At 42.6% G+C, this 14,494-nt stretch overlaps 1 protein-coding gene across 1 annotated transcript; it reads left to right on the top strand.

Annotated features, from left to right (window-relative positions):
- The first annotated feature begins 617 nt into the window (after nt 1-617).
- On the top strand, nt 618-12,833 carry LOC114071836 (protein patched homolog 1-like). The gene is made up of 6 exons (XM_027909714.1): nt 618-686; nt 1,769-1,866; nt 4,772-4,866; nt 10,818-11,007; nt 12,552-12,621; nt 12,738-12,833. The coding sequence occupies exons 1-6, from the start codon at nt 618-620 to the stop codon at nt 12,831-12,833; spliced, it is 618 nt and encodes a 205-aa protein (XP_027765515.1).
- Nucleotides 12,834-14,494: the final 1,661 nt, after the last annotated feature.

The following is a 14,494-nucleotide window of genomic DNA, read 5'->3' as shown; positions in this document are numbered from 1 at the left end:
GCTTGGATCATTGTTGCACTCTCCTTGTTCCTCACAAAAATTGTTCTTCATTATCGTGCTACTTTACTTTCTGCAACATACAACTTACACCACAGATTATTTTCCCCCAAGGTTAAATCTCCTTGAGGCACACACTGGGTCTCCCCATCCTTCTGCCTTACCCACAAGGTACACCCTGGTCCCTGAGCAAAGACAATCCCATGGATGGGTTTACCTTTCCCCATGGGAGGAGAAACCCACACCGACTTCCCCAACCATTTCCCCATGTATAGTACGGAGACGTATCTCCTCCCACAGTACGTAGGGGTTTTCTTTGGGCATGACTAGGGTGGTTGGCAGATCCCCTAGTGTTGACTAACCAAGTGGCTTCAGTTAAATTTGCCTCCCAGTGCTTCCATGCCCTATTGCCTAAGGCTGTTAACATAGTCTTCAGCAGTCCATTACACCTCTCAAATTTTCCAGAGGCTTGTGAGTGATAGGGGATGTGATATATCCACTCAGTGCCTTGTTTCTTTGCCCAAAAGTTTATGAGGTTATTTAAAAAATGAGCCCCACTGTCTGATTCAATTCTCTCTGGGGTGCAATATTACTGCAGAACGTGCCTCTCAAGGCCTAAGATGGTGTTTCAAGCAGTGTCCTGGTTTACAGGATATGTTTCCAGCCAGCCAGTTGTTGCCTACACCACGGTGAGTATGTAGCTCTTGCCTTGGTGTGTTCGTGGCAGTGGTCCAATGTAGTCAACTTGAAGGCCTCACCATATTGGAAACCCAGCCACTGCCCTCTATTCCAAGGAGAATTTACTCATGTGGTCCTGCTTGATTGCCACATGTTTCACATTTGTGAATAACTTGTGTGATGGTCTCCATGGTCAGTTCCACTCCTTGATCACAAACCCATCTGTATGTCCTATCTTTTCGTAGATGTCCTGATGTTTTATGGGCCCATTGGGCTATAAATAGCTTACCCTTCTGCCCCCAGTCTAAGTCCACCTGAGCTATTCCAATTTTGTCAGCCTTATCCACCTGCTCATTGTTCTGATGTTCTTCAGTGGTGTGACTTTTGGCCATGTGAGCATCTACATGACACACCTTCAGAGTCATGTTTTCTACACATGCAGTGATGCCCTGCCACAATGCAGCAGCCCAGATGGGTTTACCCCTGTGTTGCCAATTGGCCTCCTTCCATTGCTATAGCCACCCCCATAGGGCTTTAGCCACCATCCAGGAGTCAGTATAGAAATATAGTATAGTCCGCTTTTTGCCTTCAGCAAGCTTTAGGGCCAGTTGGATGGCTTTCGCTTCTGCAAATTGGCTTGACTCACCCTCTTCTTCAGCAGCCTCAACGACTCATTGTGTAGGACTCCAGACAGCAGCTTTCCACCTCCAATGGTTTCTCACCACACAACAGGATGCATCAGTACATAGAGCATAGCCCTTTTTTTTATTTTCTGGTAGCTCATTATATGGTGGTGCTTCTTGGGCACAAGTCACCTTCTCTGGCAATGCTCCAAAATCTCTGCCTTCTGGCCAGTCCATAATCTCTTCCAGGATTCCTGGGCAATTGAGTTTTCCCGTTTGGACCCATTGTGTAATCAAAACTAACCAGTTAGTCCATGTAGCACTGGTTGCCTGATGTGTTGAGGGGATGTTTCCTTTGAACATCCAGTGCAGCACAGGCAAATGCAGTCCCAAGAAGAAACATGCTTCTGTCCCAAGGACTTCTGAGGAAACTTGAACCCTCTCATAGACTGCTAATATCTCCTTTTCAGCTGGAGTGTAGTGGGCTTCTGATCCTCAGTAATCCCAGCTCCAAAACCCTAACTGTCAACTTCGGTTTTCTCCTGATGTTCTTTGCCAGAGACTCCAGGTGAGGCCATGCTCCCCAGCTGCAGTGTAGAGGATAGTTTGCATGGTTGGTCCTGTCCAAACAGGCCCAAGAGCTACTGCATGAGCTATTTCCTGTTTGATCTGCTCAAAGGCCTGTTGTTGCTCAAGACCCCACTCAAAATGCTTCTTCTGGGTCAGTTGATAGAGGGGGCTCACAAGCTGACTATAACCTGGAATGTGCATCCTCCAGAATCCCACAAGGCCTAGGAAAGCTTGTGTTTCCTTCTTGTTAGCCTATGGGGCCATAGTTGCAATTTTGTTCACCACATCAATGGGCACATGATAGCATCCATCCTGCCATTTTATTCCCAAGAACTGGATCTCCCATGCAGGTCCCTTTATCTTACTTTCTTTTATTGCAAAACTGGCTTTCAAGAATTTGGATTATTTTCCTCCCTTTCTCAAAAACTTCTGCTGTCTTACCATATGCAATGATATCATCAATATATTGCAGGTTTTCTGGAGCTTCACCCTGTTCCAGTGCAGTATGGATCAGTCCATGGCAGATGGTCGGGCTGTGCTTCCAGGTATAATGGACACCCCTCCAAGTGAAGGCAAACTGTGGCCTGCACTCTGTTGCCAGAGGCATTGAGAAAAATGCATTAGTGATGTCAATTATGGCACCACTTGGCTGCTTTTGACTCAAGCTCATATTGAAGTTCCAACGTCTGGCACTGAGAGTTGACGTGACTTCATTCAGGCTACGATAGTCCACTGTCAGCCTCCACTCCCCATTAGACTTCTGCACTGGCCATACAGGGCTGTTAAAGGGTGAGCGGGTCCTGCTGATCACTCCTTGGCTCTCCAGTCAACCAATTGGCTTATGGATGGGAATTACGGAGTCTCTGTTATTACAGTATTGCCCTTGGTGCATTGTTCTATCAGTAATTGGCACTTGTTGGTTTTCAACTTGCAGCAATTCCACGATGAAGGGATCTTCTGAGGGGCCAGGCAGGGTAGATAACTGTTTGATCTTCTCTGTATTCACAGAAGGTATACCAAAAGCCCACTGATACTGTTACAGTCTGCTTAAATGTTGCAGAAAGATCTTCAGATTTGAATATTCCCCTGAGCAAAAATAAAACTCACACAAGTTATCTGTTGATAACAAAAAGTGACTTGATTAATTGATAAGAGATGCAAAGAGAAAGAGGAAAAAATAAGAAAAGCTTGGAAAAAGCTAGGATTATTTCTAGAAGCAGAGAAAAGATACCACCAAAACTACCTTTCCACCAAGCTAGTGTGTGTGTGGGGGGAGAAGCAGTTTCTGCCTTTTTTTTTTCTCTGCCTCTGCTGTTTTTCAATATTATCTCTTTAGCTGTGGGGGGGTCTAACAGCTTTAGTTGTCTGTAATGCAGCCAGAATGTGTGGGTTTGCCGCTCACATTGAGCCGTGTCCCACGCTGTGCAGGGTCCTGGTTCAGCCGCACCTTTTGGCCCTCAGAAATATGGTAAGGCTAGAAGGATAAGGTATAACTCACTCATGTGGCAACCAGTTCTCTCTCCCTTTCCTCTCCCTGATTTTCCAAAATTTTTCCTCAATTTTTATAGTGTTCAAAGGAGGTTGTATGTGGTTTCTCAGCACATAGTCCTATTCAGATTTTCAAAGAGATTTGATAACCATAAACAATGGCAGAGTCTTTTGGCAGGAAAACTCCAGCAGGAAGCTCTGGTGAGAACTTCTGGCAAAAGGCTGACAGAGAATTTTTGGTAGGAAGTTTTGACAGGCAGAAACAATGGCAAAACATTATTTTTGGCATTTCTATATTATCTGTGTGTTACAGATACCCCTTTGGATCCTTGAAGTACCCCCTCCTGAGGTAGTTGATGCCAAGGATACAAGGGGCCTCTGGACCAGTCACAATGGAGTGCTTTTCCCACCTGTCCCCTTTTAAACTCACTTCAGCCTGTAATACAGACAACTCCTGGCATTCCCCTGTCACTCCAGAGATCCACATGGGTTCTGCACTCCTGTGCCTTGAAGGCATCAGTGTGCACTGTGCACCAGTATCTACTAAAGCTCTATACCTCTGTGGATCTGATGTGCCAGACTGTGATCCACACAGTCCAGTAAACCTGGTCGTTCCTTTTCTCCTCCTGGCCGAAGGCAGGGACCCTTTATTCCTGTTCCTGGTCAGAGTATTCACTGTCTGACCTTTGCAATGCCAGACCAAAAGTCCTCTCGCTAGGGTCAAAGGAGGTGATTTCAATCCTTCTTTGCCTGGGAGATTGCTGATTGCTTTTTTGTGTCTCTCTGGCAACTACATGGACATGCTTCTTGGGTGACCCCCTCTTAACAGCTCTCTTCCCTCTCAGTTCAAGTGCATGGACTTCCAGCTTAAAGGTAGGTTCACCATCCCACTTCCTCATGTCTTCCCCCTGGTCACGCAGAAAGAACCGGAGTTCTCCACGTGACCTGTGCTTGGGGTTTCCTTTCCCTCTGCCTGGAGCAGAAGAGGACTGATCTCAGGCTGTCCCTGACAGCTGAGGTGCTGGCCCATGGGGATGTGGAAGTACCCAGATTTTCATCTATGTTGTGGAGCCAGGAGGACGTCACCTCTAGAATTGGTGTATCCATTTGTGGGTAATATATTGTTACCAGGCTATTGCAATACAATGCAGGGGTGCTTTGAACCACCTTCCTCCACATGGCCATTGTGCAAGGGACATCCTCTGGATCTTTAGGGATGTTAACACTTCTTAGATTACTGTAAATGATTTCCAACACTGCTAATTCTCTCAAGTACTGGATACCTTTGTCTGCAGTGGTCCACTTTCCCGGGGAGTTCATAAGATCTTCCTTAAATGGATATCTTGCCCTCACGCTCGAGAGGAGCCATCTCCAGAGACTGCAAATTGCTCCTTCTTTTCCAATTCCTCTTTCAGTTCCCCAACCTCTAGCAAGGGATCCCAGCTGTTGGGCTTCATGTTCTTCCAATTACTGACTATCAGACCCGTTATCCCAGCATCAAAGCAGCCAGGTAGGAATCCGCTCACCTGGCTGGCAACTGTAATCTTTTCGCAAGTCCCAAAATTCTGATGAGGTCAGGGACCAGGTAACTTTGGTTTCCTGTTTGATTTGTGTCACTCTTTTCAATTTCTTTGTTGAAGGACCAGCTTTTTTATCTGCCCCTCCCCTCCTGCTTTTCCTCCTCCTCTTCCTTCCCCCCTTCTTCTTCCTCCTTCTTCTTCCTCCCCTTCCTCCCTTACTAATCCATGATATCAACCTGTAGCTTGCCTTATCCGTTTTTTCCCTTTTCACTACTAGAGCAATTACTGTAGTTGTGGTTTGAGTCCCTATCTCAGCCATAGTGTCCTCCAATGCAGTTTGGGTCCCTGCCTCTACTACAGTCCTCTGAGAGTACTGAACTGTGGCTCAATAGGCACAGGCCAGGCCCCAGTACAGGGTGAGAAGCTGCTGACTTTCATTGGGATAAGCAAGGCACCCTTCCATCAGGGGACGTGTCAGTTTGTCAGGGTTGAATACCTGTTCAGGTGTAACGTCCCAGGTAATGGGGGTGTCAACTGCCCTGGGAACCTGCCCAAATCCTTCCACACACATTTCAGTATATCTTCACCTAAAGTTTGTTTTCTCTTACACCAGGGTAACACCAGATTCCATGAACTCCGTAGTGTGCCAACAGTATTAGTTAATATTATTTAGTGTTAAACAGGTTACATGAGGATGAGCAAAGCCCATGGGAGACTTCATTATAAAGCCATTCACATCAATCTCCAGCAGGGAGGTGAGGGTGTATTCCTCCACTGTCCTCAGAAGATTGCTCCTCCAGCATGACAAGACCATCAGTGTAAGGGCAAAGCATGGAACCATTGTTTATATTAGTACTTTCCCAAATTCATCAAAATAAAGAGATAAGCAGTGCAGCTGACAAACTCCGTGTCCTTTGCAGGAGCTTCCTACTCAATAGCTATTATTACTATAGCCTGAAATATATATTTAACTGCCTTTGTCTCTCCCCACATTTGGGCACCAAAGAGACTGTGGTGGGTTGACTTTGTCTGGATGCCAGGTACCCACCAAGCTGCTCTATCACTTCCCAGTCGTACAGGGGAGAGAGAATAAGATGGAAAATGACTTGTAGGTTGAGATAAGGCAGTTTACTAAAGCAAAAGTGAAAGTTTGTACCCACAAAAGCAAAGAGGAAAATAACAAGGTTTATTCTCTACTTCCCTTTAGGCCACTTCCCAGGAAGCAGGACTTTCAACACGTGTAGTGGTTTCTCAGCAGGCAGACATTGTAAACAGTGAATGTCCCCCCTTCCTGCTCCTTTTCTTGAGCTTTTATATCTGAGCTGATGTCATATGGTATGGAATATTCCTTTGGTTAGTTTGGGTCAGCTGGTCTGGTTGTGTCCCCTCCCAGGATCTTGCCCTTGACTGGGGGGAGGGATGTTACAGTGCTGATGCAGTGCCAGCTCTGCTCAGCAGTTGCCAGAATACTGGTGTGTTATCAACAGCTTTCTAGCTATCAATGCAAAGCACAGCACTGTGAGGGCTGCTATGGAAAATGAACTCCATCTCAGCCAGACTTGATATACATGTAAATGTTGAGATCTAATTGTGAGAAAAGTATAGGTAAGAAAACTACATTTGAGGTAGAACATGAACTGAATGACTCAATAAATTAAAAAATTTTAGTAAGTCAGTGGAAATGTTTCAGTCAGAAATTGTGCCAATGAAAATTATAAGTAGAGTTTCATACTTGTGTCTTTGGAAGGTGCATCACTTAATCCCTCAGCAAATTTGAAGATGACACCAAGCTGAGTGGTGCAACTGCTATGCTTGAGGGAAGGGATGGCATCCAGAGGGACCTTAACAGGCTTGAGGAGTGGGCAAATGTGAACCTCATGATGTTCAACAAGGCCAAGTGCAAGGTCCTGCATGTGGATCAGGGAAATCCCAAGCACAAATACAGGTTGGGTGGAGAATGGATTGAGAGCAGCCCTAAAGAGAAAGACTCAGGGATGTTGGTTGATGAGAAGCTCAACATGACCTGTCAATGGGCACTTGCAGCCCAGAAAGCCAATCGTATCCTGGATTGCATTAAAAGAAATGTGACCAGCAGATTGAGGGAGGTGATTTTGCCCCTCTAATCCGCTCTTTTGAGACCCCACCTGAACTACCATGTTCATCTCTGAGGCCCCCAACACAAGAAGGACATGGACTTATTGGAACAAGTCCAGTGGAGGGCCACAAATCTGATCAGAGGGCTGGAGCCTTCCAGTATCTAAAGGGGGTCAACAAAAAAGCTGGAGAGGGACTTTTTACAAGGATATGGAGTGACGGGACAAGGGGTAATGACTTTAAAGTGGAAGTTAAAGAGGGTAGGTTTAGATTAGATACTAGGAAGAAATTCTTTACTGTGGGGGTGGTGAGGCACTGGAACAGGTTCCCCATAGACATGGTGCAGGCCCATCCCTGGAAGTGTTTAAGGCCAGGTTGGGTGGGGCTTTGAGCAACCTGGTCTAGTGGAAGGTGTCCCTGCCCATGGCAGGGGGTTGGAACAAAATCATCTTTTAGGTCCCTTCCAACCCAAACCATTCTGTGATTCTATGCTCCCCATGCTATGTGAATGAGTGTATATGCACTTCAGAGAGGCACCTCAGCATACTGATTTTCCAGAAAGGGTTTTGGAGATTTCTCCATAATGATGACTTTTAAGGACTGCCTTGCTTACATGCAGGATCTTTGGGCATGGCAACCTATAGTGATTTTTGGAAACTTTCAGTTAAAAGAAAACATCTAACTGGAAGAAACTTTTTATATTTTCTAGTCTTTTTTCTTGTTCTATATTGTTTCTGATATATTGAAAGGCCACTGATGTATATATTTGCTTTTGGTCCACCTGTATTTTTTCACATAATCTTTTCCCCCCACAATCTAGGTTTGTAATCTTTTTGTATGAGTGTTATGTTGTATAAAGTATCTGCATTTAGCCTGTGGAGTTATCTTTATTCTTTTTATGAGAAGAAATGTTCATAATTAACCCATCAAGTAAATAATTAATTGGTGTAATGCCATAAGAAGAATGCGCAGCAGCTCTATTGTTGAATTCTGGAACATGTGCCTGCTTTCTTGGATGTTTCTGTTATTACTGTTTTAATGTAAAAGGGGAAAAAACAGCTTTGCTTCTGATGACAGACTTATGTGATTGATGCAAGTCAGATTAGCTAAATCTTCATTGTTCAGTGAAATTAATGTAGTTTGGCAGGATCTTGATTAGGAAGCAATAATTTCTTTTGAAAATAAACAATTGGTCACTTTCAGCAGATAGGAATCCTGTCCTTTGTCTTGCATGGTTTGATCTGCTGGTTCAAGTCCTAGTTAAATTCAAAAGTGAAGTGTGAGTGAAATGGAAGAGTATAGTAGCAGGAACAGATGTTTATGGTTGACTCCAAAGTCCTCATCCAATTGGATCTTTATTATCTTGGGTGGCATTTAAACAAACAAACAAACAAAGAGATATTTTGTGTTCTAAAGTATGAACTGCAAAAGCAAGCTTTTATTCCAAGATGTATAGATTATAATCCATGTGCTCCCTTTTCCCCACTGCTTTGTCCCTATAAGACAAAGTAAAATTTATTAGCACATTATATACCAGCTGCTGGACTAAGACAGCAGTGGACATGAACATCAGCCTCATGAGTGAAATTGGAGTTTAATAAATCATAAAATCATAGAATATCTTGAGTTGGAAGGGACCCATGAGGATCATCAAGTCCAGCTCCTGACTCCACCCAGGGCAATCTAAACCTAAATCTGAACTCCCGATGCAGCTTTAAGCCATTCCCTCATGTCCTATCACTGGACACCAGAGAGATCAGCACCTCCCTCTCTGCTCCCCCTCATGAGGAGGTTGTAGACAGCAATGCGGTCACCCCTCAGTCTCTTCTTAAAGGTGAACAAACCTACTATCCTCAGCTGCTCCTCATAAGTCACACCCTCTAGTCCTTCCACTATCTTTGTTGCCCTCCAGTTGGAGACATTCTAATATCCTTCTTATATTGTGGAGCCCAAACCTGAACACAGTACTTGTGGCGAGGCTATACCAATGCTGAGCATAGTGGGACAATCACTTTTTTCAACACAGTAGCAGTACAACAAATCTGATATATGGGTTTGCAAAGTAACTTTTAATCTAGAATGAGCATTTGATATGGAGTATGCTATTTAATTTGAATTTGCATTTAGTTGTGATAAATGTGCATATACTCAAACATTTGAGGCAAAGTCTAAGTGGTTTTAGAGTTTAATTATTGATAGAAATTCACAGTAGTTTTTTTGTTACCATGCATATGCATCCTTATTTAGTGTATATCCCATCACTGTAATAAGAGGGATGTTAATACATTATAAAGGGAATCTAGGTATGGAATTTATACTTTGCTTTTTATTTTTTGTTACTGTGGGATGATCATTGCTACTTGATGTGAAAGAGATAGTGCCACATGACAGACTGACTGAGAAGATGGTTGGAGTGTGTTGTAGAAATACTTATTTCTTTAAAGAATTCTTGAACTAAAAATTAGGTGTTGCCTCATGCCAGAATGATTATATTTCTTGAGAGCCTGAGTCTGACAGCTTTATCCATGCTGGGGCCTAACTTCTTGCCTGATGGTCCCATTAGCTCCAGGGGGGTTGTGGGTAGAATGAGGGCCCAACTGATTGAAAAAGTATGTCCTAGGCTTGTTAAGACTTGAGAGTGTCATCTCTCACACTGCTGGCTGGCTACAGATCAGTCTTCCATTATATGACCAAAGAAGAGAGAGATTTACATGTATAGTTTCTATTCCCATCGTTGCAGAATCAAACTTTGACAGTAATTTAGATCACCAGTGCCAAGGTGACTAGAACTGAAGAAAATGTAACAAATTTGACCAAGTCTATAGCTTGACCTTAGCATAGCAATAAAGTTAATACGTTGTAAGGGATGGAAACAATATATTGGTGGTGTTCTTGTCCTTATCTGGATATGGTCTTGATCCAGCTAATGGGCTGCATTTTTTGAACCCCCTCCCAAATTCCTTTTCTACAGAGAGTATAGGGGAGCTTATATAAAGTATATACGTACTCTAGCTGAATGCTTTTTTGTAAGTGGAAGATAATTTTTCATTCTTATGTAATTTCATTCTTATGTAATTTTGTCTGTCAAGGCGACTCCCTCTAGAGCCTGTCTTCTTTGCAGTCTCTCTGTCTTTTCCTTTTTTTTTTTTTTAATCCATGTTTTAATATGAAGCACACCTGCTCAACTTATGAAGGTTTAGAAAAAGATGTTGTGTATTAATTATTCCCTGCAGCAGACCATATTATGCAGGTACTGAACCACTAGGGTAAATTGTTTCTAGATGGTCCTTTCTGCTACACTTTGTCGCACTCAGGACTGCACCTCTTTGTGTGAATTTATTATTTTTCCCTTTATATAATGCTGAAAGAAGTGCTCATGCTCACTTAATCTTTCCCTCTTTCCTTTTTTTAGCTGAAGAAAAACATGTCCCTTCTACCTTTGCCAAATTATTTAGAAGAGTGTCAATTGAAGACATTTGTATTGAAATGTGCTATTGGAGCAGACTGTTTATACAAGTGAAAGAAATGGTAACATAAGAGTATTTGGTCTGGTCGGCAAGGAAAGGATTTTTGTTGGTTTTTTTACATATGGAATATTGGTTCTAATATAAAAACCCATGTTGTTTAAATTTGCACATCAGTGTTTTAGTGCAGTAGGGACAATGGCATATATTTAATGGGGAATATGTTTTTTGTTGCATTTTTACTAAAATAAATTTGGTATTAGATTTGAAGCTATGCTGTAATTGGTTTGAGATAGAATATTTCATGCACATGATAAAGATTTTCTGACCAGAGAGTGCTCATCATGTGAATCCAGAATAAGCTGTTAACATTTATCCATCAGTTGGTGGACGAGTGAGTCGAGAATTAAATTATACACGGCAGAAGATTGGCGAAGAGGCCATGTTTAACCCTCAACTGATGATTCAGACTCCACATGAAGATGGTGCCAATATACTAACAATAGAAGCACTCAGACAGCACCTTGACTCTGCACTTCAGGCCAGCAGAGTAGATGTTTATATGTACAACAGGTAAGAAGAAAATCAAAACTTTTCTTGATCATCTGTAACAGTTAGAAAGTGGACAGATATTTCCCTGCATATACTTTTAATGTGTAGCACTTCCATTTAGAACTGTTTTAATTTGAATGTCACTAGCTACTGATGCTTCAAATTGTGTCATGATAGCAGTGACCAGTTGACTTTTTAACAAATAAAGTGGTGTAAGAGATATTGCATGAGATTCTGAAAATGTACCCTTATGAGCAGAGCTACAGTGTCCAGCATTTTTCTTGGTAAAGAAGTGGTAACTGTGCTCTTAAAAATGAGACTTTATTGATTAGATTTCTAAAAATTACTTAGAATTATAGAATCATAGAATTAACTCAGTTGGAAGAGACCTCCGAGATCATCAAGTCCAACCCTTGATCCAACCCCACTGTGATGACTGGATCATGGCACTCAGTGCCACATCCAACCTTGTCTTAAAAATCTCCAGGGACGGTGAATCCACCACTTCTCTGGGCAGGCCATTCCAATGCCTGATCATTCTCTCTGTAAAGAACTTCTTTCTAATAACCAACCTAAACCTCAACCTAAACCTAAACACAAAAGAGACTTCTCTCTCGTGTCACCAAGTGCTATCTTAATTCACTAGTGGACTCATAGAAAGGCACATTTCTGTCCCTTTTAGTTGTGTCAACTAACTTATTAATGCAAAAGTAGGTCCATTATTTATAATTACTTTTACAGAGACTGTTTAGCATAAATGGAATAGATTTTTCTAATTATAACTACAAAAAGAAAGACCTTTTCTATTTTGTGAAGTTGTGGCATAGCTACATTGAATAAAATTTGTCTTTTCTCAGTGATTCACTTCTTGAGGCCACCATGTCTATATAAATAATAATTTTTAATGTATGTTATTGTAGTGGGTTGACCTTGACTGGATGCCAAGTGCCCACCAAGCTGCTCTATCACTCTCCCTTCCATCCAGACAGGGGAGAGAAAATAAGATGGAAAATAACATAGGTTGAGATAAGGTAGTTTACTAAAGCAAAGCAAAAGTTTGTGCATGCACAAGTGAAGAAGAAAATAACAAGTTTTATTCTCTACTTCCCATTAGCAAGCGATGTTTGGCTACTTCCCAGGAAGCAGGGCTTCAGCACATGGAGCGATTGCTCCAGAAGGCAAACATTGTAAACAACAAATGCCCACCCCTTTCTCCTCCTTTCCTTAGCTTTTATATCTGAACTGACATCACATGGTATGGAATATCCCTTTGGTTAGTTTGGGTCATCTGACCTGGTTGTGTCCCCTCCCAGGATCTTGCCCTCACTGGAGAGGAGGACAGAATGTTGAGAGACAGTGCTGATGTTGTGTCAGCACTGCTCAGCAGTAGGCAAAACACTGGTGTGTTCTTACCACCTTTCTAGCTACCTTTCTAGCACAACACTGTGAGGGCTGCTATGGGGAAATAAACTCCATCTCAGCCACACTCAATACAGGTACATTTTAAAAATAACTTTTAAGTAATTGTTAAAGAAAAAAAACCTTGTTCTTTATATTTATTATAGAAAATGGAAATTGGAACACTTATGTTATAAATCAGGAGAACTCATCACAGAAGCAGGGTACATGGACCAGGTAGGCATAACAGGCATTTGATTATAAACAATTTATACTTTCATGATTCAACTTGTGTTGTTTAGATTATATTGTAGTCTAATTGTGGTTTTTTTTCCCTTTTTTGACTTCGACAGATCATAGAATATCTTTATCCTTGTTTAATCATCACTCCTTTGGACTGCTTCTGGGAGGGAGCAAAGCTACAGTCAGGAACTGCCTATCTATTGTAAGCATGCTGTTATAATAACTTTCGAGTTAATAGTTTTAATAGTAAAATGATGCATGATTTTGAGATGTATCCCAGTGCTTATTCAGATTCTGGTTTAACCAAAAAATAAGAAACTGTTGTGTCTGCAGAAAATGTGCATGGATTTTTTTTTGAGTAAAGATTTTTCTGTTTCTAAAAGATGATTTGTATGCATCAACTTAAGTCCTGTGTCATTACTTTTCTCGTTCTGTTGGCATGCAAAAGAAAATATAAAGTCTGAATTCAAGCTTTTTTAATTCTATGCTTTTTGGGTATGTCATGGTTCAGGTTTTAGCAAGGAACTTTTTCTTTCCCTTCCCCCCCGCCGTGTGTGTGCCCTGTGTATAGGCCATCAGATGGCTATTAGGTGAACAAAAGAATTGACCCCTCCACTAATGGCCGAGAGATGTCTCCTAGGAAACGTGCAGATGAAGGAACTAAAGTTTACTTTTTTCTCTCGTCTCTGGGGCAACGGGGGGAGGAGGAATTTTGGTGGGCTGTGGGGTGTGGCTGGGGCTGGTGTGTGTGCTGATGGGCTGGGGCTGGGGACGGCAGGACACATTGTCGTCGGAGAGGCTTGCTGCTGTCTCTTTTTGCCCTGAGCCATTGCCAGTTGCAGTTTTTGCCTGAGGTGGATTCTAACCAGCTGAAGATTGTGAGTTTTCTTCCATTGGGAGAACTTTCTGTTTTATTGTTCTTTTTTTTTTTAAATTTTATTTCCTTTCCCTTCTCCTCCCCCCCCCCCCTCCTTTCCCAGTGTGGGAAGGGAAGGGGAATAGAGGTTTTTTTTGGTTTCTTCTCCAGCATACCCTGGAGGGTGTTGCTTTTCCCCCTTCCCCCATCCCACGTAGCGGCAACCAGGGATCTCACAGCACCGCCTGGTGATGGGCACCGGACATTACAAGTTCTGCACCTCCAGTGATCCAACAGCGCCACCTGGTGACTACTATAGGACACTTCAAGTTCTGCATCTCCAGTAACCCAACAGCGCCACCTGGTGAATGGTACAGGACATTACAAGTTTTTCATCTCCAGTGTCCTGACGGCCCCCCCTACTGACTGTGATTAGAATTTCACCAAAGGGCGCTCCCCCAGTTTAAATGAGACAAGGGTCTTTTGCTGAGGATAAGTTAGGAGAAAAGAACCAAACTTCGTTTTCTAAGCAATTATAAATCCAAAATTAAGAGGATCCGATTGAAGGAAAAAAAAATGGAAAAGGGAAAATAACAGCCCTTTATTAAAGGTATGTGTGTATTAACAGAAACATGGGAAAAAAAACACAAGTAAAACAACCTGTTTAATCTGTTCAAATGCTTGCTGTTGTTCAGGACCCCACTGGAAATCATTCTTCTTGCGGGTTACCAGACAGAGAGGGCTTACGATCTGGCTGTACTCGGGGATATGCATTCTCCAAAAACCTATGGCACCCAGGAAAGCTTGGGTTTCCTTCTTGCTAGTTGGGGGGGCCATTGCTGTGATTTTATCGATGACTTCAGTCGGGATCTGACGACGTCCATCTTACCACTTTACTCCCAGGAACTGGATCTCTTGGGCAAGTCTCTTGATTTTACTCTTTTTGATGGCAAAACCAGCTTCCAGGAGAATCTGTATGATCTTCTTTCCTTTCTCAGAGACCTCTTCTGC

This window comes from Empidonax traillii, unplaced genomic scaffold (genome assembly GCF_003031625.1).
Source record: "Empidonax traillii isolate 1590-97213 ecotype Southwest subspecies unplaced genomic scaffold, ASM303162v1 scaffold2318:size27619, whole genome shotgun sequence".
Lineage (NCBI taxonomy): Eukaryota > Metazoa > Chordata > Aves > Passeriformes > Tyrannidae > Empidonax > Empidonax traillii.
Note: the sequence above shows the minus strand (reverse complement) of the source record. Positions and strands in the feature narration are given on the sequence as shown.

What these genes read in the sequence shown, in the direction of transcription:
- LOC114071836 (XM_027909714.1), top strand. Translation starts at nt 618, where the DNA reads ATGGTGTTTCAAGCAGTGTCCTGGTTTACAGGATATGTTTCCAGCCAG. An exon ending in GATGTTTATATGTACAACAG is followed by an intron (nt 11,008 to 12,551) that starts GTAAGAAGAAAA and finishes TATTTATTATAG; the next exon opens with AAAATGGAAATTGGAACACT. An exon ending in AAGCAGGGTACATGGACCAG is followed by an intron (nt 12,622 to 12,737) that starts GTAGGCATAACA and finishes TGACTTCGACAG; the next exon opens with ATCATAGAATATCTTTATCC.